Source organism: Lathamus discolor, chromosome 3, assembly GCF_037157495.1.
Source record: "Lathamus discolor isolate bLatDis1 chromosome 3, bLatDis1.hap1, whole genome shotgun sequence".
Taxonomy (NCBI): Eukaryota; Metazoa; Chordata; class Aves; order Psittaciformes; family Psittacidae; genus Lathamus; species Lathamus discolor.
In genome coordinates, this window is record NC_088886.1 from 25543494 (window position 1) to 25568994 (window position 25501).

Sequence of the window (25501 nt, forward strand, 5' to 3'; positions counted from 1 at the left end):
CTGCAAAGCTTCAGTATTTCCTTTTTACACCCAAGCCTAAGTCTTGTGTTTCCTTGTTCGTAAAGACAAGCTTGCCCTACTGCTTAGACAAATGAGTTCAAGCCCGAGTTGCACATAGATCTTTGAGCCCTCCCTGAGGCATGTGAGTAGGAGTACTTTAGAGAGGCTCCATTGTCCTGTTGTTCCCTACCCTCTTGCTTTATTCTAGACAGCTAACCAGATACTAATTGTTGTCATCATCACTGGAGTGAAAGAAAAAGCAAGCTCCATTCCCCCTTTCTTCTATTTACCTGGCATTAAAAAAAAAAATTAAATCATTCTTCCTTCCCAGCGTTATCACAGACACAACTAGCAACCACACGTAGGATGAAAATATAACAGTTGTACTGGGTCAGACCAAAGGTCCATCTGTTAGCAGCAGTTCCTAGCAGATTCATAGAATCATAGAATAGTTAGGGTTGGAAAGGACCTCAAGATCATCTAGTTCCAACCCCCCTGCCATGGACAGGGATTCCTAAGGAACAGTATAAGAACATAGCAAACAAGTGAATGATACTTTCCCAAAATATTTTTCCATCCTCTGGGAAATCTCCTTCATGAGCTCTTGAGGAAGGTCTTTGTCTTTAAAGGCCTCAGTGATTTTTTTTTTATTATTTTATTTTATTTTTTACTTTCTCTTTTTTTGTTTTCTTTTTTGGTACCCATGTCATCTTATGGCAAGGAGTTCCACAGTTCAGACAAGCTAAAAATAATGGGAATAGTCCCTGAACTTCCAGATTCTTGGAAGTAAATATATAGGAAAGGGGGGTGTTTACTTGTTTCAGTTTTTGTTTTGAAATGGAGATATAAATTTCATAGCAAAAGCATTGTCCTTTAGGTTTTTAAGGTTAAGTACTGAGACAGCCAGATTTTCCACTGATATAAATTAGCATTGCTCCACAGGTTGAAGTAGATTCTGCCTGTGTACACCAGCCTCAGCCCTGGCCCCTAGTGTTAGCTATTTTCCATCATTACCAGCATTAACTGACAAAAGGAGAGCATGTGCGGGGAACATAGCAGCATAGAATCATAGAATAGTTAGGGTTGGAAAGGACTTCTGGGTGAAAAGCTACTCAAATGGGAAGTTCCCACTTGATTTTCTTAGTTGCTGCTGCTTGTTTCTGGGCTTGCAGTCCCACAGCTTCATGCTGTCAGCCTTGCTCTCCCTGGGAACTTGGTGAGGGGGGTAACAGCTGGAGCATGTCCTGAAACACAGCCTCTGGCACTGAGAAACAAACAACTCCCGACTGCTTGACATTTAGTTGTCATGAAGCTAACCGTAGGAGAGCATGGCAACAGTGCTGACAAGTTGGACTCTTTCTTGACTATACAGGATTTATGATCAGTGAAAACCCCCCAAACCCCTTAGTGAGTGTCTGGAGGAGGTAAGATTGATTTCCAGCATCTTTCACCTGTGGGCATTCTCAGATGTCTGTTAAAGGTTGAACATCTTAACCCCTCCTTCAGTAGGAATGTTAGTAAGAGCTCTGCCTACTCACTCCTTTTCATAAAAATCAGACCAGCTGTGTTTGAGATACCTAGTCCTCACAGTATGGCGTGAAAGCATCTGAAGGGCAGAGGGGAGGATTGACAGATAATCAGACAAATGCATCATACCATGTTTCTACACAAAACACTGGTTCTGCAGTGATTTGCTTAGCTTTTGCGAGGATGCTCATGGAAAATATGATGTAAAAGTAACTTACTTTAGTGACTCATCATTTCTGTGAAAACTAGAATCTGCTCTGGATTCAACCAGATGTCAAATTGGTCTGTTGGGATTTTCTTTCTAGAGGAATCCAATGTATTTATTTCCAAATGTGGTAGCTTTAGACATACTGTACCTACAAAACCAGCTGTGAGCCACACAATGTGAGTACTGGAAGACTAGCAAAGATCATGGCTATAGAGAAATGTGCTGACTGAAGTGCCTCCCCCAGACAGAGTGTGTGGGGAGAGCTCAGGTGTGAGTATTAAACCTGCTTGCCCTGGGATGGAGGAAGCGGGAATTCTTATACAGCTGCTGGAAACTGAGATGATGCCTTTGCTGCAGTGAAGCAAATAATTTGCAGGTCCTATTCTGTGAGACACTAAATGAATGTCTTTCTGTGCCTGTTGAATATGGAGGATGTCATGGATGCTCAGCAGCTTCCAGGATCAGACCTGAGATGTATGTGCAAAAAAGCTTTTTGAAGAGCCAGGATAAAATAGTCCAAGGTTTGAAGCACTATTTCAAGGGAATTTTGCAATGGAAAGGCCTGGATTTCCAATAGCTATTAAAAAGGAAAGAGAAGATCAAGCTTAAACTTTGGGGATGGAGATTGTTTCTAAATACTTGACTGAGCCCTTTCCAAATAGGTGACTGTCGTGGTTTAAACCAATCCACACAGCTTGTTCACTCACTTCCCCCCTTTTCTCCCTCTTTCTTTCCTCCCTGCCCCACCCCCCCCCACCCCACCCCCCCCCCGCTCCCGGAGGGATGCGGAGGAGAATCGAGAGAATGTAACTCCCACAGGTTGAGATAAGAACAGCCCAGTAACTAAGGTATAACACAAAACCACTACTGCTACCACCAATGATAATATTGATAAGAGAAAATAACAAGAGAAGAGAATACGATGCCACCGCCAAATGAGTTCGACACCCCACCCCACCCCCCACCCCCCTCCCCCCAAAGAGAGACCGTGCCCTTCCGGCTAACTCCCAGTTACCTCCCTGGGCATGACGTATTGTGGTATGGAATACCTCTTTGGCTAGTTTGGGTCAGGTGTCCTGTCTCTGCTTCCTCCCAGCCTCCCCTCCTCCCTGGCAGAGCATGAGACTCACAAAGTCCTTGGCCAGAATAAACATTACTTAACAAGAATTAAAAACAATCGGTGTTATCAGCTCTGTTCCCAGGCTGGAAGTCAAAACACAGAGCTTGCACCAGTTACTAAGAAGGAGCAAAATGCCTACTGGTAAACCGAGGACAGAGAGCTATAGAAAGAAAAGCAAATTCGTCTTAGATGAGCACCACTATACAGGAAAAGCTGGTCTAAAATTACGTACCAAGAGTTTTAAGGCCATTACACAAACATATGGATACAACTCAAATTCTGGTGGGTATATGAGTATCTTTCATATAGTTAGTGGGATTGTATCACTTCCCAGAACTTTCGGCTAAGCAAGCTCTGCTTCCTCCAGATTCAGCTTTTTCATGTGAGGAATCCCAGATAATTAAGCAAGTTTCAGCTATGTGCCTGCACACCCAATACAGGACATGTATTCCTTTGCTGATACATACAGCTCAGTTAGAAAACAAAGAAAAAAGATTCACAGACTGAAATGTCATCTCTACTCTTATTCTCAGATTCCCTATAAACATATAGGCCTTTCCCAAAGATACTCACCCAAGATTCAGGATGCCACCAACAGGAGGCACAAGGTGAGATGACTGCGTGAGACCACTATCCTCACTACATGCTAACATCGCCTCTGCATGTCTCAGAGCTACAGCAGTTTCTTTCCAGAAGGATACTAAAAAGCAGATGGCAAAGCCCATAGAACAGAACCAATACCCACTGCGTCACAGACACAAGGCAGGAGGCCTTCGAGCACATGGCTTGCACAGTCACCCAGCACAGTTCATGAGGTCACTTGCCTGCGGTGTGATGCCACACCAGAAGTTAGAGTAGAGGGAGCGAGATTCAAGCATTGGTGCCACCAACGTCTTGTTTTCTGCTATCATCAGGTTCAGGGTTTGAGGGTTGGTCAGTAAATTATCTGCATCAATAAACTAAAGAAGGAAGAGGGGAAGAGAAGAGAAAAGGAAATCTGTTATTAGATTAGATTATATGCTTCCCCTGACAGCTTCTTGGTAAGAGGTTGACAAAAAAACCCAGAGGCAAAAAAAAAAAAACAGCCAGAGGCAAGAGGCTGTCAAACCGCACCCCCCCCACCTAAAAAAAAAAAAAAAAAAAGTAAAAAGCACTTGAGCTGGTGATACTACAGGGCACTGTTACAGGTAAGCCCATGGGTGGCTGCCATCTACCAGAAAGCTATGAAAAAAGGTGGAGTTTCCCTCTGACTCCCCACAGTGTTACTCCAGCATGGGGGAAAGGGAGCTGCAAGGGGAAAAAAAAACAATGCTGAAAATTCAGGACAAGCTTATTCTGTAAAGAGGATCACAAAAACTCTTAAAAACAGGCCTCATCCTTGCCTTTTTCAGGTGGCAACACCATCATTAACTGCTGCTGTAGTGACCAAAGGCATGCACATTCCCAGAACTTTTCTGCAGAACTATTTCCCTTACATTTCATTAATAACAAGTGGAGTTTCAATCTGGGGGTCCCTTGCAGGTACCTACTTATGACCAGGGCTATATTCAATCCTGACACCTTTGGAGAAAGCCTTGGGCTTACCCAGTGACTTACCTCCCCAGCTGCAAAATCCCTTGCTCATCAGACCAGAAATACACAGAGCATCTCATTGCAGAGAGCTTTATCGTTAGATGCAAAGGAAAATTTTGACAGCCCCAAGTACCAAAGTACCTGAAAAGCTTTTGCCTGAGGTCAGTTAATAAATCAAACCTTGTATTTACCAGGATGTAGTCTGACCACTTTTCTCGTGCAGCACGCAGGGCAGCCTGTCGGAGTTTCATCACATGAGTGAATCTGGAGCTTGGCCAATGTTTTGGCCCCATTTCTTCTGGGTATGACCTGGCAAAGAAAAAAAAAAGAAAAAGGGACTGCAAACCATGTCTGGGCCCTATTACATGAGTAAAAAAAACCCCCAAAAAAGAAAACCACAAACAAACAAACACAACCAACCAAACAAAAATAGTTCCCTTGCTGCCTTCTTTCCAAAAGGAAAACAGTGTTAGTCACCTCAGGCAACCCAGGAGAGGTTCTGAGACAGAATGATTCCAAGTTTTGTGCTGGCATGTGTACGCAGGGCACCAGAGAACAAGCAGTACTGTAGCATTTCCTGCCAACTATGCAACCACAAGCACTGTCAAAACCAGGAGTTTCTGCAGCAGCAGCCCCTCACCTGGCATAAGCAGAGGTTACCCCACTAAAATGAACTGAAGCTGATTCACCTCATCTAACCCTCTGTCAGAAAGTCATCTGTCCACTGCTAGGCTTTCAGTTTAAGAAGGTAAATGCAGCTTCCTTACATCCAGTAGAATCAACAAGCTGAGGATGTGAAGATAAAGGCTATTTGGATTCCCTCAGGGCCTGGGCACTATTAGTACTGTTAACAGATCCCAGTAACAGCTCTTAAATCTACAAACACCCAACACAACAGGACCAATCATGTGAGTGAAGTTATGAACATGTCTGTTTTCAGAATCTGGTCCAAAAGCAAACGCTTTGTAACAAAGGTGTATGGAAACTTAGGGACATATCCCTGTCTGGGAAAAAAATTCCGGACTTTGAAACAGTGCCAGCATAAGCCAGGGAAGGAACTAAGAATTTAAAAAATTTTACAGTACTTAAAAAAGCCAAGTTTGACAGGATTAAGAAAATTCAATTCCAATGAAAGGATTCAAAAAAGTCAATAAAACAAGCATTCCCTGTGGGTTTGTACCACACATGTTCCACCACTGCACCAAGGACCTTGAAAAGCAACAACACAAAAACCAAACAAACCTAAAGAAAGGGGAAACTGACGTAATCTTCTCTGATAGAAGAAATAGAAGAGAAAAAAACCCAGCAACAGCTGATCTTGAGGAAAACAAATAAATAGATAAACCAAAGCAATAAAAGTCCAATACACCTAATGTCATATTTCAAAGCAATGATGCTGCAATTTATACAATACTGAATTAAATCTAGTTCTCTCCTCAGAACTTACTTGATGTATCTCAGAACTTTCACGGTCACTATGGGAAAGGGCTACGATTTCTCTGCTCCTTTGCAAATAAATACAATCACTTTTATTCCTTGTAGCTTCTGATGCTATTTGTTTACCATGCAAAGACAGCAGCTGCACATGCTAAATAACTGAATGGAAAACGCTTTCTTCCCTGAAGTTCTGCATGAGTTGCTTCACTGAAGTTAGAAACCTTTCTATGGGCTCCATAAGAGCACAATTTTAATGGGGCAGACCCACAAAAACACAACCAAAACAAAAAAAAAAAAAAAAAAAAACCCAACCAAACAACCCAAAACAAACCCGCACACCAAAAAACCCACCACATTCTAATGCTTGGACATTTAGTACATCTCCTAGTTTGAAAACAGAAAACCTAGAAAATTTGAGATATACACCAAACAGCTTTAGTCAGCCCCTCACTGCAGTACTCACTGGGGGTCTTCCACTGGCCTCCACTCCACATCATGGTATAGGTTCTGCACATTCTTCAGCCACTCTCTAAGGATTGCTGTGGTGTTATCAACATTGTGGTCAGTGGCCACCCTGGGGAAACAAGAGCACAGAGGAAGCCTGTTAACCCAAGATTAAAGTCCTTTGACCTTTCCCAGCTGGTAAATGAGTCAGAGGCATAGCCCATTTCTTAAAAGCACATCCAGCTCCTGGCAGAACTTGGGGCAGCTCCACAGTTGTGTAAGTCCTTGCTAAGGCATACAGCAGAGCCCCACTTCCCCACAGAGACAGAGCACTCCCTTAACACAGGCTTGCCTGAACACTTCTCTGCTCTCGGTCATCTCCACCCTCACAGAAATCACAGCAGCTTTATTGTAATGCAGATACAGGACTGAACTTTGTTCAGTTCCTCCACTGGAAAAGACAAGACTGGCCATCTCAAGATGCATGGCCCAAGGTAAACTAACCACAAACGTCCTATCTCTAGAAGCACCAGGATTTTGCTCTGCTTGCTGTTTCATCTGGCAAGCCCACTATTTAAGCTGCACAGCCCAGCTGAGAGCACATATTCACTGTTGCCTCACCCTATGTCCTGGGAATCACTCATGCCAGGATGGGGGACTCTGTTAAGACACTGAGAGGAACCCCCACTAGCACACTGCTAGCACAGGGAAGGAACACATCGCTTGATGCTCTACAGCATGGATAATTAGAGCCAAGACCTTGAAAGCCACTTGCCTCCAGTTTGCAACCTGCAATTAGCACAGCCCCTCACAACTGTCCTGTGTACAGCCAAGCTGAGGACAGAGGTGCTAAGGGAAAAGCAGGTATGCTCAACATACCAGGATCAGCATCAGACTTCCTTCCCCCCACCCTGCTACAGCCAGCAAGCAGCACGGCTGAGGCTCAGAAAGGCAGTTGCTTTCTTGCTGTTTTCTGACGCAGAAGTTACAAGTTTGTGAAAACACACAGAGCTATGCAGATATTAAAACACTGCAGTAGCACCCAGTCTCAAAGAGTGGGGTGAGAGAAACCTGCCTGCTTCCTCTCTGGCCTCTGCCGTGCTCCCCGAAAGCAGCATCTGAAGGATGTTTTTCCCTTGGAATTGAACAGTATATCTGCACAAACTGGAACAGAAAGCACAGATCCGTGTTCCTGCAGTAATCATGTGGAAAAGCTCCCAAAAGAGCCACAATCTCTGCCTGTGACCCTCAAGCCTTTGGGGTAGAGGATGAACAAGCCAAATCACATCCCAGCTGCTCTTTTCCAGCATGTGTTTCCCTGTGATCAGGACTACGCACATCCAATACCTGGCCATTCATGTCGTGGCAGCTCCCACAGCAAATTCCCCTAGGTGAAAAGGCTGCTTATTTTTCCTGGCCAGCAGGCAGAAAAACACAGCCCTGTGGTAGGACACAGCTAGTGCAGCTACAGCTCGGCAAACTCCACTGAGAATTTACAACCCCTTTATATTCCTCTGGGAGTACAAATACTTTCAAAAGGCCCCATGGAGAGATAGCAAAGATGGTGTGAAACATGTCCCTAAACGGAGGGCACTGGAAGGACATGCTAGGCCCCCATCAACTGCTATAAATTGCCTATTTCGACCTCCAGCTCCAGAGACCCCAAAGCACTTCCTGTAGCATCCTCCACCCTACTTAAAATCTGAGATACCTGTAGTTAGGGGAGAGCACACAAAACAGAGGGAGGGGGCACATCCCAAACCCTTGAGCTACTCTGAGCTATTCCAGGATAACACCTCTACCCCACGTCATCATATGATCCTCCAGATGAGGATCAGGGCATGAACCATTTCTAGTTCATGCATTCAGAAGACATAATTCCCATGAGGTTTAGCCTGCTTTAAATTAAAAATAATTAAAAAAAAAATCAATAATTTAATTTCAAGTTTATAAATAAACAGAAGAACACAATCATTTAAGAACAGGAAGCTTATTTGTTGACTATTTATTCCTGCCTATTAAAACTACAAATAACGGAAGTTCAGCAACTGAACAGAGGCTGATTTCTTTGCTTTTAACTGCTCTGCTATGACAGAGTAAGGCTGGGTTTAGTTGTATCTTCAGGGTTTGATTTTCACCAAGACCCTTGGTCAGACTGCATGATAGATCTAGTTTACAGGCTGTTTAACTAGACTGGAGAAGAGAAGGCTGTGTGGAGACCTCTTAGCAGCTTTCCAGTATCTGAAGGGGGGCCTATAGGGATGCTGGGGAGGGACTCTTCATCAGGGACTGTAGTGACAGGACAAGGGGTAATGGGTTAAAACTTAAACAGGGGAAGTTTAGGTTGGATATAAGGAGGAAATTCTTTCCTGTTAGGGTGGTGAGGCACTGGAATGGGTTGCCCAGGGAGGTTGTGAGTGCTCTATCCCTGGCAGTGTTCAAGGCCATGTTGGATGAAGCCTTGGGTGAGATGGTTTAGTGTGAGGTGTCCCTGCCCATGGCAGGCGGGTTGGAACTAGATGATCTTGAGGTCCTTTCCAACCCTAACTATTCTATGATTCTATGACTAAAACAATAATAGTGCTGACTTGGTAGAACAGACTAAGTCAAACTTGCTCCATTTTATGGATTACAGCTCATCCACTTAACCCATGTTTTAGCACACTTGCTTGGGCCTCCCACAGCCACTGCGCATTTCACTAGTTTTGTTCCACTTTCCTGACACACTTCAGCTGCACAGTCACTGAACAATGGCTCCAAAATTCCTAAAATACCAGAGAACTGTGAAAATGGCTTAATGTGCATGATCATCACTGGAGTTGAGTGGCACAAAGAAGCTCCTGCTATACAATGGGACCATACTGAAATTAGGTGTCACACAAACCAGGTGAAGATGATGATGCCCACCCTGAAGACTGTCAGAGTCAATCTTACACTATATTCATTGCCAGGTCCAGGCTAGTCTTGAAGATCCCTCAAACCCTTCAAGTAAACACACAATTCCCATTGAGGTCCTGCTTCTCTCAGCAAACACCATGCTGTCCTTCTAACCCCACATAAGATCAGTGGGAACATGTGTAGGGGTTTGCTACAGTCCAGAGAGGGAAACAGGAAGCTTCAATTGCAAGCATGTAAAATTAGTCCTGGCTTTATGCTGGCTGCTCCCTTGTCTCAGACAGGAGATTTTTCTCCATTCAGCTCTGTGCACATACAAGCCCAAAAATGTAATTGTAGAAAGCTGTTTGCCCAGATGTGCAATGGAAACCCAAAGTTCACAAATAAAACACCATTTTCTTGACAAAAACACACAAAACCAACCAACCAAAAACAAAAGAAAAACCAAAACACACACAAAACCCAAAACCAAACAAATAAACAAAAAGCCCCACACACCAGTCATTCAACTTCAGAGAAAATTATTAACATGAAGGCTGTTTCCTCAATTACTCAGAGTTGCTTCACAGAGCCCAAAATTTTAACTAGCAGAAGAAACCTCAAAGTTGAAAGACAGTGTTTGAAAAGAGATATTGCAACTCCACCCTCAAAAGCTGGCTACCTGCAATAGCTAAACCTTCTTTGCTTCCCCAAGCAAGACAAGGGACTGAAGGATGCTTTCCTTTCACGTCTTTATCTCCAATTCCTACCAGGTCAGGCCTCACAAGTTTTACTGCACGCACACACCACCATCCTAAGTGAAGAGCGCAGCACACCGAAGACTGCTACTACCTCATCTTGCCCTGCGCTATCAGCTGCCCAGGGAAAGAATTTCTCAATATTGATTTCAGACCCCCCACACCTGATGTTCTCCATCCTGCTTCTGGTAAGGCAGCATGCCCTTGGCCAAATTCACCCCAGCAGACCCCAACAGCTAACACCCTCCAGACAAAAGTGAGACACATGAATGGGAGCCTGGAGGAACCCCTAGATCTACCTGCAGGGAAACCACTAGAAGAAAAATGGCTGTAATGGCATGATGTAGAAGGTTAATAATTTATCGCAGCAGACCTTTACGGAGACATTGATGAGAGAAAGCTTTGGCACAAAGAAAGACTGCTGTCTCCAAGACTATCCACCCAGCAGCATTTCTAAGCCCAGAAGTTCTCAAAGGCAATAAAGTTTGCCACACCCTGGAAGGAACATGCCCTATGACTAGCAGTTTGGCAAACTGTTTTTCCAGCTTTCAGCCTCAAAAAATTACCCCCCCCAAAAAAACCCACAAAAAACCAAAACAAAACACCCCAGAAAAACCAAGCAACCCAAGCCGCTCCCAAAAGCAATTATCACTGTTAGTTTCAGAACAATTCACACTTAAGAACAAACAAAACTAGCACTCTAGTCCTATCTATCGCAACACCTGAACCATCCCACCCAGGCACCATAAAAAAATTGCAGCTATGGTGTTTGCAGTACCACTGAATGGAAAAAACCAGGCACCTAGTGTTTTTTTTCTTTAATGACAACCCCTGCACAAGAAAAACAGGCAAATAAAAATGTGAGCAGGACTTGCCACTGGCAGCAAAAGCTCCTTAAGCCATGAGAGTCACGTCAGGATATTCCCCATTACGAGTTCTTCTGTGATACAGTTTGTAGGACTTCAAGAAGCTGAGTATACAGTTAAAACTTCAGTTGAACCCTGTTCATTCTTTGTGCATTTTCAAGATGCTAAGGGCATTTCTGCTGCAGATCTCACAACCACCAGAGGTGGTCTGTTACCCATGTTACAACTCCCCAGTTCTGTAAAACTGACTGCCCTTTCCAGGGGTAACGAGTCAGGAAGGGTTGAGACACACAGAATTGTGCTGTGTTTGGTACAGGAAGGCAAGGCCTTGGGATGAGATTACTCATGGGATAAACTGGGGGTCAGATGGTATCACAGGGAAGACACTGTACTAGTAGTGTCCTGTGATGGCTCCCCTTGAAAAAAGCCTACAGTAGGTGAGGTGAAGCAGTACCTTCCAATACCTGCAGAAAAGCAATTACAGTCTGCCCAAACTCTTCCTGACAGCACAAGACAAGGTGTCTTCTCTGCAAATCCTGCAATAAGTCTGATAGCAGGAGCATGCCATATATGAGACGTCACCACCTCTCCTCACTTGCTTGTCCTAAGAAAGTGTTGTTACTATATCCTCTGATTCTTACTGATGCATGCTGCGCACTTGACAGGGTGAGGAGAGTAGATCACCTTAACCCAGCTTCATTTAGCTCACCAAGAACACAGCAGTCTGCATGGCCCTTATACTAATGCAGTGCTTAATTATTTTTTTTTTTTGCATAGGTTGGTGAGCACAATACTATTATTTGTGTTTGAGTCTATCAATGTTTTTCTTGGCCTGTCATCAGGTTCAAGGCACATTTTTTGAGTGGATCAGTTTGAAACATTTGTGCAGTCAAGATGAAGCAGGAGCTACAAGAAGATGTACTAAGTACAAGGCCACAGGAAGAGGAGACGTGAGCTGGCTGGCAAGGAGTACAATTCTTACCCATCATTCTCCAACATCATCTTCACAGTCCTCTGCTGGACTTGTTCATGCCTGTTAACATCTTTCTTCACCAAGCAGGCTCAATCCATGATGTGATCAAACAAGTGCCTAGCAAAAGGGGAATGATCCCTCCCTGTGGTCTCCTGGTTTACTTCTGTTCATGCTGCCCAGGATGCAGTTGAACTTTGCTACCAGGGCATACCACTGGCTCACATTCAGGTGACCATAGGTCCACAGGACTCCCGAGGCCTTTTCATCAGAGCTGCTCCCCAGCCTGCAAGATTGCTAAGGGTTCTTACTTTCCAGATGCAGGACCTGATGAAGTTTCTACAGTCAACCCTCAACTGAAAGCCAATACACACTGCCTGCAACCAGTAGCTGAGGGAGAAGACTTAAACAGCAGAGTTCCCTAAATATGGACAGATTACATCAATGACATTGGCACTAAAGAGAAGGCAACTTCGTGTTCAAGAGCTGATTAATAGCGCCTAGAATTTGAAAGAAAAAAGGTCTCCTGCAAGATTTACAAACTTAAAGCCTGTGCAACACAGCCAGGGAGGACTGGTGGAGTGACAAGGCAAAAAGATAAAATTCCTGCCACTCTTCGGAAAAGAAAGTTAAATTAAACTGGAACAGACCTCCAGATGGACACTCCTGTTCCAGTAACTTGGCAGCTTTTTCCACTCAGATGTAAACTCATTTCCAAAAATTAGAAGTCAAACTTCAGAAAAGTTTGAGTGAAAATGTTCATATAGGGGCTTCTGTCAGCATAAATATAACCACTTCAGTATTTATTTTGGCTTTAACCAGTAGCCTCACTATGGACACAAGCCCTCATTGTCCATGCTCAGCCTCCCAAAGTGCCCCCTCCTAAAAAAACTCAAGTACCATGAGTAGTGGAAAAGTAAGCGCAACATTAAGCGCCTACTGTTTTAATTAAGTAACATGCAAGTACCAGCATATAAGGAAAACTGCTCCTTTCACAAACTGCTTGTATTTTTAGCCTGATAATGTCTCCTCAAACTATGTTTGCAAGAGGGAGTTAATTTAGGGTGTAATGGTTATCCTCCTCTTTTCATCCCTAAAAAAGGGGAGGGAATAAATCACACGTTTTTATGTCTTCATGTCCCAGCCTGTTCTCCCAAGCTATTTATAGCTGATTTACCTCAGGCACTGGGTCAGAGGAGAAAATTTTCACCTTCACCATCTGTACAGGAAAAGTACTAGAGGACAAAAACATCACTGTGTGCCTCTGGCTTGTTAGAGTACAGGGCACATTGCAACACAAGTTGTGGAAAACTCTAAGGCCAGGCCCCTACAGTAATTTTCCTACTGAATTCAACATTTACCAGCTCTTCCCTTGGGCAAACAGGGAGGGAGGGAGAGCTTCAAACACAGGTAAATACTTCATATTCAAGAAGCATATACTGCAAAGCAGAGTCAGAACTGGAGGCATCTAGCTCTCAAAAATAAAAGCTAGGAGGAGAGTCCTTTCCCTTTCTGTCAGTGTTTTGAAGACTGTAAGTCTTGAGAAGGGTGTTGGGTTCTCCGTTTACTGCTACTAGAGCCAAACTCAGGTAAGCACATACCACAGATGACAATGGTCAAAATGCTGCTGATGGTTAGGGCTGCAGTGAGAATGGCTCACACAAAGAGGACATCCATGGCTTTCCTGGGCTCTCGCTGCAGCACTGAGTTGGGTATGTAGCAAGTCCCAGGAAACCTCGTAGATACCAATTTTAGCTGTCTCCCTTGGTTTTTCTCTGCCTGCAGCCAGGGATTCAATTACCCACAAGGCTTCCTACGAGATGTAGTCCAATACTGAGTTCCACTGAAACGAGAGCCATATTTTGGCCACATGCCCTAAACTCACAAGGTCTTATCCAAAGCAAAGCCCAAAGTCAAGGGAAAGCATGTTAGTCGATCACTCCTAACAACTGGAACACAGAAACTGGTGACAAAAACACCAGTAGCTCACCTTGGCCACCTTCCACAGAACAGAATAGCAATAAAGCATTCAGAGATAGGTTTAATCTCAAACAGAGATGAAGAAAGTATATTTCTGTACATTGTGTTTTCTACAACTTGTGCTAACAGAGGTGCCCAAATACTCAGATTGGACCTAGAACCTCTCCATGTCCTCACATGTTTGAGGTAGTGAGGCAGAATGGAAGGAGTTCGCTTGCAGAGCCCTATCCTTCCCCTCTTGTTAGGGATAATACAGATGCATAGGGAATATGCCGTTCAGGCCCAGTTCTCTCACTGTTTGCTTAGCAAGGCCACTTAACCTGCCACCTTCCAGCTTATTAAAAAATGCTGAATTCTAAAGTTTTTTTAGCCAGCAGAGCTGTGTCCCCTACTCCTGGTATAATGGCTATAGCCAAAGCTGGGCTCACCAGATGGGAAAGCTCAGCCCTGAGAGCAAGACTTAGTGTGTTTACAAGTGCTGCCCTGAGCTAGTAGCATCAGAGCACCACACAGGGAGTTTCCCCAATGATCTGGGAAAACACTAGGGATTTCAAACCTCCGAGCATTAGAAAATCCATGCTACTTCATCCAGCACGAGCTATTACTATCAAGTTGCTACAACGGTCCAATTGTTTTTACCACAGCATTAATGACAAGCAATGAATGGAAAACTATGTGAATTTTAACACCTTAAGTATAACTCAAGAAAAACAAAAATAGGGAAGACAGCAAGGTACTTCTAGCTTTGCAAGGCTTGCTACAGGCCTCCAAGTTGCTTGGATCCTGCAGCAAATGCCTCTGGCTTTCAGTCACTTTAGGCAGTTTGAAGAGCTCCCTGGTCTGAGTGGAGAACTGAGCTCATTGTCACACAAAGGCTACCCTGATTGATGACTGTGCTTATTCTGGGTGTAAATTCAGCCATGTAAAAAATGACTGGGGGAAAAAAAAAGAAAAAAAAAAATCCATCAATGGATCCCTAATATGAGTCAAATACAAATTTGGATTTAGATTTCCCAAAACAAGTGGTAAATTAAGTAACAGATGAGTCATTTCTCCCTGCCTTTTTGTTTGAATGTTGCCAGACTTAGAAAACCAATTCAAAATATAAAAACCACCAACCTGACAGTTTCCACTGTGAACCAGTGATGAATTAGCTTGACTAGGAAACAGTGAAGCTGGAAGAAACTGGAATGGTATGGATCCTAAAGGGGAGGAAAAAGATTCAAAACAAAACAGAGGCAAAAGCACTTCTGAAGCCCAGTGACAGAAAAGCTCCCAAGGCAATAGAGAGCTACCAGAAAGCAGCTGCACCATTACAACATCCTGAGACAAAGCTTTCATAGCCATGGCTGTATCTTCCCCCTGAGGAACACAGCACACTATCCACTCCAAAGCAGCTGGGGTTTACTGCCTCTAGCATGGCTTGATGCCTGAGTAAAGTGTTGTTCAGCACCCATTTGGGCAATATACCCTGATTTCCCAAATCTTGTTCACCCATTACAGAGGAGACTCAGTTAATAAACATTTTTCTTGTAGTTAGAAACACTCTTGTGTTGCTTTGCAGATATTTGTGCCGCTCCCTGGGCTGCCAGCCCTACTTTTCATCTATTAACCCAAGACTTGATACCCCAAATCTCAACAGATATCAATGGGATCAGAGGACAAGACATCATGAGACACTGCCAAGCTAAGCCCACAACAGTGCACTTCAAAGACTCTGTACGGATTTAAACCTTCCTTACACCACCACTTATTTTAGTGCAATTATGCTCACACACTTCATTAGTAAGGCCTGAACATTCAGATACAAGTTCAAAGAACTGTTTAAGCATTTTAAAAAGTTGCTAAAATCTTAATGTATGTGTAAGACTTTCTGGCATCATAGGGACTTGGCATTTGTTCTAGGGTTTTCCTTGATTCCTTAATAAAGGACAGACTTCCGGAATTTGGAAGGTCTCTCACCACCCCACCCCCCCCACCACCACCACCCCCCCCCCAGTTGTTTTAACTTGGCCCCAAGATGTCAGCCCCTGGCGGACATGTGGTCTGAACCCGTATCAGTGGCAGGGAGCTGCCTGGGGTGCAGAGCCAGCAACAAGAGAAGCAACACTCTCCAGGCTGGGCAGCTGTACAAGAGCAGAACCTCACAGTACAGGAATGCAACAAACACGTCTCTTCTCTCACTCTTTCCCAGTGCCCTTCAGCACCTCGTGGATAATGGATTTTGCTGGCAGCAGCAATTCTGAAACCTGCAGTGGTCTTCCAAGCCCAAGTAAGAGAATGATTCACAGATGTATGTGTGTACATTTGCATACACCAAGATCTTTGCTCTCTTCACACTACCTCAAGAATCTCTCACTTTTCTGCTTCTCACTCCCTGAGATCCTCAGGTTGTCTCCAATAGTACTATGACAGGAATGTGCTTAAGCTAGCACACACAGACACAACAGGTTAATCAACTTCACCCAGAAAAGCCATGCCAATATATGAAATGAATAAAAAAATAAATATCCATGCTTATCAGCTTCTGTGGCACCCATATACAGGGAGTTCCCTTGGCATGCAAGGGAGGTTCCTGCTGCCTCCATCCCAAATCCTCTCTTTGTCTTGCTTTACTTCTCCCTGTGGTTGCTCTGCTTCAGACAGAGCTTTAAAAGAAACAAAAAATCCATCTGCATCTGGCCTTGTGAATATTTCCAAGCAGACTTGGCTTCAAGGGAACAAGTCCCCTAGAGAAAGCCCAAGAAATCTCACACATGCAGGGTCAGGGCTGTGACTAGCCGCTGAAATAGATATGCTCAAACGCGAAATTAACTGCAACAGTTCCGTAATTTCTGAAGGGATAGCTTGTTCCCACAAGTGCTAATTGAAACACCAGCTAATGCAGCTGTTCAAGATTAAGGGAAGTGTGTAAGCCACTAGGAAGGAACACTGGTATTTAGAAATATTCTTGGCTCCGGTAACAAAAAATAGGTTTTAAAGGGCAGAATCTGTTCAAATTTAGGTGCTCAGTACCACTTATTTTTAAATGGGGACACTGAATATAGCCCCATACTGCATTAGTAAGGGTCCCCCAAAATATCAACATCTGAAAAGCTCTCAGTCTCTGTATCAAGCCTGCAGAAAAAATGAGTGGAAGTCTTCCACAGCCTGCCTTGCCTCCAGTAAGAAGACTCAGGTCATGGCCCACCACTACATGCCCAGTATTGGAGAGAAAGGTAGACCCAAGTCCTTCCACCCAGTGGCTTACTTTCTAGTTTTCTTTTTTCCCCAAAAAAGTTATAGCTGTGTGTCCTGGGTTCAGCAGTAGCAGTCATTTTTCTCCTTCTTAGTAGCTGGTGCAGTGCTGTGGTTTTGACTCTCAGCCTGAGAACAGAGCTAGTAACACCAATGTTTTTAGTTGTTGCTCAGTAATGTTTAGTCTGACCAAGGACTTCCTGAGTCTCATGCTCTGCCAGGGAGGAGGGGAAGCCTGGAGGAAGCAGAGACAGGACACCTGACCCAAACTAGCCAGAGGTGTTCCATACCACAGCACGTCATGCCCACTATATAAACTGGGGGCAGTTACATGGAAGGGCTAGATCGCTGCTCAGGTCGTGCTGGGTATCAGTCGGTGGGTGGTGAGCGGTTGTATTCTCTTCCCTTGTTATTTCCCTTATCATTATTATTATTGGTGGTAGCAGCAGTGGTTTGTGTTATACCTTAGTTACTGGACTGTTCTTATGTCAGCCTGTGGGAGTTACATTCTTTCGATTCTCCTCCCTGTCCCTCCAGGAGTGGGGGGAAGAAGCAAGGGGAGTGAGCGAACAGCTGCATGGTTTATGAGTGACAGGCTGGGCTTAAACCGTGACACTGTGCCCTCACTACATGTATCAGTAAGCACACAGTGCCTGTCTCCCAGCCCACCACCACCAGAGGTATTATCTTTCACTTTTTACAGTTTTACATATACAATATTGAGATTCACAGAATGTAAAAGCAGGTTTTGCAGCATGCCAGGAAAGAAAACCTAACTGCTCTCTACATTTTCCTTTACCTTCTTTGCCTTTCCCTGAACCTCACCTCTTTTCTTAGCTTACATTAACAGTCAAAAGCCTGTGTTACTACTTCAAACCAAGACCTCTCTTTTTTGCTGATATACTGTAGTACTGGTATGGATCAAGAGACTTCTTCTTTGAAGCAGGAAAAGAAAAATTGAGTTACTTATTTCAGTATTATGTGGTTGAGACAGGTATTCTCTATTATTTCAAAGTGTTAAGAATGTACCTTTCCAGACAAGAAATTTTTAGGAACTCTTGACTTGAAATATGAACTATGACTTCCCTTCTATTATGAATGGATTTTAATTGTAATCATATCCTACAAGACTTAATCAAAGTCATTTTAACACACAGAGAAACACTTTTTATTGTAATCCATATATTGTACAATTAAATGGCTATGAATAAAAGTAATTTTTCTTCACTTGCCCAGTGCAGGCTAACAGAAATACATAAGAAAATAGGAAATGGTAACAGAATTTTTTAAATCATGTCACTAATTAGGAGTTCAAGCAGCAATAAGAAACACACCAAGCTAATTCTGGAGCAAAGGAACAATACGCAATAATTTCACGCAATAATTGACCCTTTCTTGTGATAATTTTGCTGATACACCACAATAGAGAAATTCTTCCCAGAGGCTTTCAGCCATCTTTTCTTTTAGGACACAGGAAATATAAAATAGGAACACAGTGGTTTGCATGTCAAACCAGATCAAGACAAAGGAACAATGCTAGTAACAGTGGTCTCCAAGATGAAACCCAAGTTTAGCATTTAAAGGTCTACTTCAAAGTAGGGAAGACCTGCAAGAGAAATGTAAGAACAGACCATAAACTGTTCTTCCTACAAGCAAAGTGGCTAAGGATGCTTGGCCATCCAGAAATACTTTGCCTCTGGAAATTGAAAAATAGGTATGTTCAGAAGAGCAGGAAATGCTCAAAATAAAGTAGTCACTGAAAATCACTAGTATTTCATATTTTCACATCAGTCTTCCTGGAACTTCCAATGTCTACACACAGCTTGATGCAAACCGCTGAAAATAGAGATTTCTTTCACCTGCCAGTGATATTCAGATTACAGCTCAACAACCTTCTCATGTCTGAAGAAATCCATTCAGTCTGCTCAGTAGTTTACAACTGTCCTTTATCTTTCCCCAAGTGTAAGCTTTCCCTTCAAGCTGCTATGCAAGTGCAGCGTAAGTGATAAAGACACATCACTGTCACACATCAGTAAGTCCCTGGGCAACATTAATTCTCAAATTGGACTTTCTCCTATTGAAAGTACAAATATAAACTCAATGGAACCAAACTGCTGGGAGCTCGCACTAGCACATGAAGCAGGACTGGCAGGTTGCACTTGCTGTGCTAAGTGCTCTCAGCATCCTGCAGACTTTCTGCGAGTGACATGCAGCCTTCAAACCAACAGTCAGTTGCGGGGCAAGGAACAGACCCCAGCAAGAATGAATGAAAAAGCCATCAGGCAACCATGACAAGAAGTCGCCAATGCCCCTGAACTGCAAGGACATACATCGCATCACATGGTCACCCTCTACCCTGGTTTAAACAAACCAGAGCTGCTCTACACCAAAAGTCACTACTTTTTGTTAGGAGCTTTTCAAGAAAACCCCTGCACAGACCAGGTAATAGAACTGCCACCCCAAGTTATCTCCTTGAAGTCAGATCTGCATTTAGGGTGATTTCCATCCAGACCCTTCAGCTTACCAGTGGAGCAGAAATTCCTTTGCCGTTGCTGCAGGCTGAATAGGACTGTCAAATGGACAACAGCACCAAGCCTTCCGGACCTAGTCTCCAACAAGTTGCAATTTGCCTACATACTCAGGTGCATACAGACATTACACAGAAAACCTCAACTGTAAAACATTTCATGTATGTGCAGCAATTTCTGAAAAAATGTGGCACAAATGCTAGGAGCTATCCTCCAGTTCAGCTGGTCTTGAAGACTTTGAGGATTCAGGTACATACTTGCTGAGCAACAGCTTGCTAAATTCCACCTCTGTAGGCTTTTGGACAGTAGTCACATTACAGTGCTCTGTACTAAGCCTACAGAGCTTACTGGAGGTCCCCATGCTTTTCTGCAACCGTAGCATCCACCCCTCTGAGAAGGGTCCTTGAATCAACAGCTGCACAGAGTTAGAAAAAGCTGGGGCATACATACACCCCACAGGTACACGTCCATTCCACCAGAAGGAACAATCTGCGTTTGCCCATGAAGGCTTAGAAAGCAGGAGTTACAGGCAGGAGGAAATTCTGGACTCAGCCACCATCCCAAGTTCAGGACTGCCAGAGTGCAGCAGTCTTATCAAAGAGTCTCTGTTGTGGTTTAAACAAAGTCACACAGCTCGTTCACTCACTCCCCCTCTTCTTTCCCTCCCTCTACTCCTGGAGGGACAGAGAGGAGAATCGAAAAGAATGCAACTTCCACGGGTTGAGATAAGAACATTTTAGTAACTAAGGTATAACACAAATCACTGCTGCTACCACCAATAATAATAATGATAAAGGAAACAACAAGGGGAGAAAAATACAACACCTCACCACCAGCTGACCAATAACTTGCCCCACCCCACCCAACTGAGCACTGACCTATACCTCGTCCAACCCTGCAGTCCCTTCCTTCCGGGTAACTCCCCATTACATCCTGGGCATGACGTGCTGTGGTATGGAATACCTCTTTGGTCAATTTGGGTCAGGTGTCCTGTCTCTGCTTCCTCCAGGCTTCCCCTCCTCCCTGGCAGAGCATGAGGCTCAGAAAGTCCTTGGTCAGACTAAACATTACTGAGCAACAACTAAAAACATCAGCGTTATCAGCACTGTTCCCAGGCCAAAAGTCAAAACACAGCGCTGCCCCAGCTACTAAGGAGAAAAATAACTGCTACTGGTGAACCCAGGACAGTCTCCCAGCAACAATACCTGCAACCATGAGAAGGATCCCATCAACTTCCAGGAGGCTGGAATTTTTAATTAGCGCTCCTGGGGCATGCAGGCCAATGAGCCCAGTGCAAAGTATTTTATTTCTGTTGCACCACCATATGGAAATGTTTAATCACGAAAGACACCAAAACAAAGTGGAGGACACCCAGCATTTGGCTAAAGAACTACTGGCCCTCTGCATAGCCTGCCCTCCAACAGAAAAGGGCCAGCCCTCAGCTCCACTGTCTGCTGGCAATGTACACACTGGTATTCACTTACACCTTCCCTGTTCCAGCTCTGTCCGGCTCACTTGCAGTGTAGCTATTGAGAGAAATCAGCTTGGCCAAACCTACACTACACTGGCCAATTTGCATTGAGAAATATGACTCTGCACTTCTTCATGAAAGGACTCACTGTCTGGGCATAGAGAGGGCTGTGGTAGGAGCATGTCCCAGAGCAACAGATCATTAGAGACACATGGAGAAATCCCAGCACTGCTGTGAAAGTGCAGAGTATTGTCAAACACACAACTCTCTCTTTGCTATGCTCTCACACAGAAGTTTGCCAGGTTTAAAGGTTTAGACCCTGAGACGAAGCTCCAGGCTTGCCTTGCACAGACAAACCCCAATTACAACAATTTAATTGTTTCTCCCCATTGCTTATGCATGTAAATCTCCACCCTGATGACCTGCAATACTACTACCAAAAATGGATGATACAGATTATAAAGACAAATCTAAACCCAAGGAGGAAGGGCAACCCCTTCCCTACTCATAGCACAGGTTAATCTCAGGTACAAAGGGGTATTGTACCAGGTATCAGACTCACAGAAGCAGACAAAGTCAGCAAGACTTTTTCAAAGGAATTCAACTTCAGGACAGCTTGAGAACAGCAGTTTTTAAACTGTGATCAACAGACATCTGTGGATTATTTCTAGTTTGTTTGTGAAAGGTAACTTAAAAAACCCCAAACTGCCATACATAAGATGTTATGCAGGCATCTGCATTCCCACAGGAAAAACGTACTGCGTTTAGGCTTAAGCAACAGAATAACATTTCCCTTTTATGATAAATGGATTAGACCACTGCCCTCATCAGAATCAATGTGGTCATCTAAAACTTTACTGTGTGATCTCCAGCACAGTCTCAGCTGGCAGCACAATAAGCCATCTGTGTACCTAGAAACTCATAACTCAAGTTTATTCTTACAGTGCAGGATAACAGAATCAAGGCTGACATGGGCACATAAGAAACATGCCTGCTTTCCTGAGAGAGCTGTGCAGTACTGGGAACATACAGGCAAACAGGGCAAGCATAAGGACAATAAAACCCCAGGTGGTTGTAACATTTAGTACAGACAGAGAAGTAGAGAAGTAACTTTCTTTACTGCTTCTACAGCCGCTGTACTAGCAAGTCAGCATCCTTTGGGACTGAAAGTGTTAACACAGAATCTGCTTTTAAAATACAGCCAGGAGGTACAACAAGTAGAAGTCAACCTGGGATCTGCAAAAAATCTCTCACAAGGAGGAGAGTTGCCATGTTTTTTGTCCTGTACTTCACATGAGATCCAGGCACTTGCCTAGATCACAAGCAAATCCTCTTACACAGACCACAAAGCACTGACCAAGCCTTAGAGCTGTCCTAAGGGGCAACCAACTCCAATGTTTCTGGAAGCAGTACCTTTAAGAAGAATAAATTAGTCTGCAAGCAAGGGGAACGCCATTCTTGCTTTTACAGCCAGATGTGTCAGTTAAAGGCTTTGTCTAGAGCACAGCACAAGGTGAAGCGAGGAAAAGGACTGATCTCTTCATTAGATCACCTAACAGATCACCAGTCTGCCTCCTCACACACATACCAGCAGTGCTGGGCACCCCAAGCCAGCCTGTATGGGAAAAGCGTGAACAAGAACGCACTGGTAGAAACCAGGAGAAAATCTGGCCCAAGAGCTCAAGTGCCAGGTGAACACTGGAGACAGCACAACTGAATCAGCTAGGACAAGACCTTCAGATGCCATCTCATGGGCAAGTCACATCACAGCTGATACTGGACTTGCATTATTTATCCCATTTAACATCACTATGTGCTGAAGCACATTCTTAGCCACTCAGGGGCATGGCTGGTAGGAAATGTCACAGCCCTCCAAGAAGTCACAGGGCTAACACCTCTCTCCAACCAAAGGAAAGCATTTCTGCTTTTTAAAACTTCTGAAGCTCACTTGCAGTATCAAAACCAAGAAAAGAAACGTCAAAACACAACAGCAAACATTAGCTGTGTACCAGATGCTCCTGGGAAGACTGAAGCCTGAAACCCACCTAACACTATCTTCAGGTCCTTCCAAAGATATCCAAGTTGTTTACAGCAGCTGCAACTGATGGGAGCCACATGAAGGAAACTGAACACACAGCTAAAAACGATCATGACATACATCCCAAGATGTTGCTGCTTGCCATATGGTAAGGCAATTAAAGGGCACAAATGGGTGTAGGCCAGGACAACGTCTTCAAGGCAAGGTATGTGCACTGGCTTTACGGTCTGCATTAACATTATAAAGAATAAAGAACCATACAGAAAAGAATGCAGGAAAAGTACAAATAAATATATAAATTAATAAAAGTTCAACATTGATCCAACTGGCCAGTTACTGTCTCCAAATGATAAAATGGCAAATGGCTACAGAACTTTCATCTCTGCAGCAGAGGTTTACCGAACCAGCAGGATAACCATAGGAGGGGAAGATTTGGGAATCAGGTTGCCTCTTCAGCTATTGCTCAGTACCTACATGTGGATAAGCCTACATCTTGCACTGTATTGCACTCACCATCCAGGCCTTCAGGGACTTACTTATGCCTTCATGGACTTAATTAGTTCAGTATCCATTCCAAAGCACTTTGCTAAGTCCAGGAAGCTCAAAGTCTTTGCCACATCATGTCTTTCCTGCACTGTTAAGCTAAGCTTGACATTTGAGGCCTGACTTCCCATCTGTGCCCATCTTCTGAACAGTTAGCAGACCCTCCTCTCCACCACCTATATTAAACCTCTCCACCACCTATATTAAACTCAGTCTCTACCAGCACCCAACCATGCCAAGGTTGTACACGGGGCAAGCCAGGACTATGACTGAGATACAGTTTGTTCCTCTAACACTCCACTAAGTAGCATAGCCAAAGGCTAAAGCACTCTAGTTAGTCACAGGGTCAGGAATAAAAGATTTTTGCCTTTTCATGGGTTATTGGAGCTTCAGAGAGCACCCTTAAAAAGGAACACAGCCAGAAACATGCACGTCATTTAACTTCTTATATTCTGGGATCAAGGAATCAGCAATAAAAAGGCAAAACCAAAGTGTTAATGCTGGAGATGCAACCAGCACTTCTCTCCCAGAGTAAGCCACACCCATAACAGTTTAATAGCCCAGCCAATGCATAATCCTTACGAACCTACAGGATGAAGTTAATCATATGCAGCATGTGAAGCATATCAATCAGACTGTACATTTCCCTTAATTTACTACTGATTTGCAGCAAACAAACAGTGAGTTTCATTATCCTCTCACTGGCAAGGGTTTCACTTGGCATAAAGGAGCTTATGCCAAATTTTGCTGTCACCAATATTAAACTAAAGCTTACAGTCATTAGCAAGTTATTGTAAAGTTAGGCGTTGCTGAAAGCAGCATGGAACTTGAGACTTCGTAATTTTGGCCTAACCCTTCTCAAGTAGCCAGTTACACTGGAAAATGGACACACTCTGAATTGCATGGAATGGCACAGTGCTTCAAAATAAATGGATTATGTCATATTTGCTGGCAAATTTACCCATAATTAAGAAATTAGAAAAACAACTCTGCAGCCAAGCAGGGAAAAAAAGAAAAAAAATAAATCAACCTTTACATGTGAAGTAGAGACTTTTCCTGTATGCCATTTGTAATTTTGTCCATGACATTTCAGATGAAGAAACAGCTGAAAAGGTGACAGCTCATAAGCTGACATGGTTCTAAATATGAGGGAGAAGAGAGAGGAAAACGGAAACAACACTTTGCTAGCATGAAATAGTCACAAATTAAAATTTACTGTATTTCTCCCATGGACACATTTTACAGTGTTCTCACCTTGAATAGCTTAGTGTAGGCATCTTCAGTGTACTCTGGGAATTAGGCAAGATGAATCAAACAGGCTAGAGGGTATGCCCAGAGGCCCCCAAAATCCATAGCAAAGGTCTCAACCTCCCCAGGCACTCCACTGAGGCAGCATTATAGGTTCATTTTACAGACAGGGAAACATGCAAAGAGATTAGTGGATTTTCACAAGTCACAAAAAAGGAGTGGGTGTCAGGGCTCGGAATGATAAAACAAGCCTACACCCCTTCCAAAATATACACTGAAATAAACTATAGATATCCAGCTTTTGTAGAGCAGTTTACTTAACACATTCACAGAGTATTTGTCAGACTAGTGGTAAATTTGTGGCCATGGCAATCTCAACAACTTTTCCGTCATGTTGCTTTTTTAAACTCCTGTAAGCTCAAAGGCAAAGTCTCTCTCCCTGTCCAAGCATTTTGCCTGCCTCACTGAAAAAAAACCCTGGCTTTGTGGGAATGTGGCTCTAGATTCTTTTTTTTTTCTTTTCTTTTTAAGCAGTGAAGCACTTGTACTACAGAGGAGGAAAAAACCAAAACAAAACACAATAAAACTTCTCCAGGGTTAGAAATACTTTCACATGCTTCTAAAACAAGTGGATGACTTGACGGAGGAGCTGAGGCCCTGACTCCAGCCTGTACAGTGCT

At 43.7% G+C, this 25501-nt stretch overlaps 1 protein-coding gene across 1 annotated transcript in view; it reads right to left on the minus strand.

Moving 5' to 3' along the window:
• Positions 1-25501, minus strand: part of LOC136011808 (procollagen galactosyltransferase 2-like) — a 55391-nt gene that overhangs the window by 13283 nt on the left and 16607 nt on the right. Inside the window, exons 2-4 of the mRNA XM_065674202.1 lie at positions 6328-6438; positions 4619-4736; positions 3680-3814 (exon numbers count right to left, since the gene is read on the minus strand). Of these exons, the coding sequence (XP_065530274.1) occupies positions 3680-3814; positions 4619-4736; positions 6328-6438 (364 nt within the window). The remainder of the gene's footprint in view (positions 1-3679; positions 3815-4618; positions 4737-6327; positions 6439-25501) is intronic.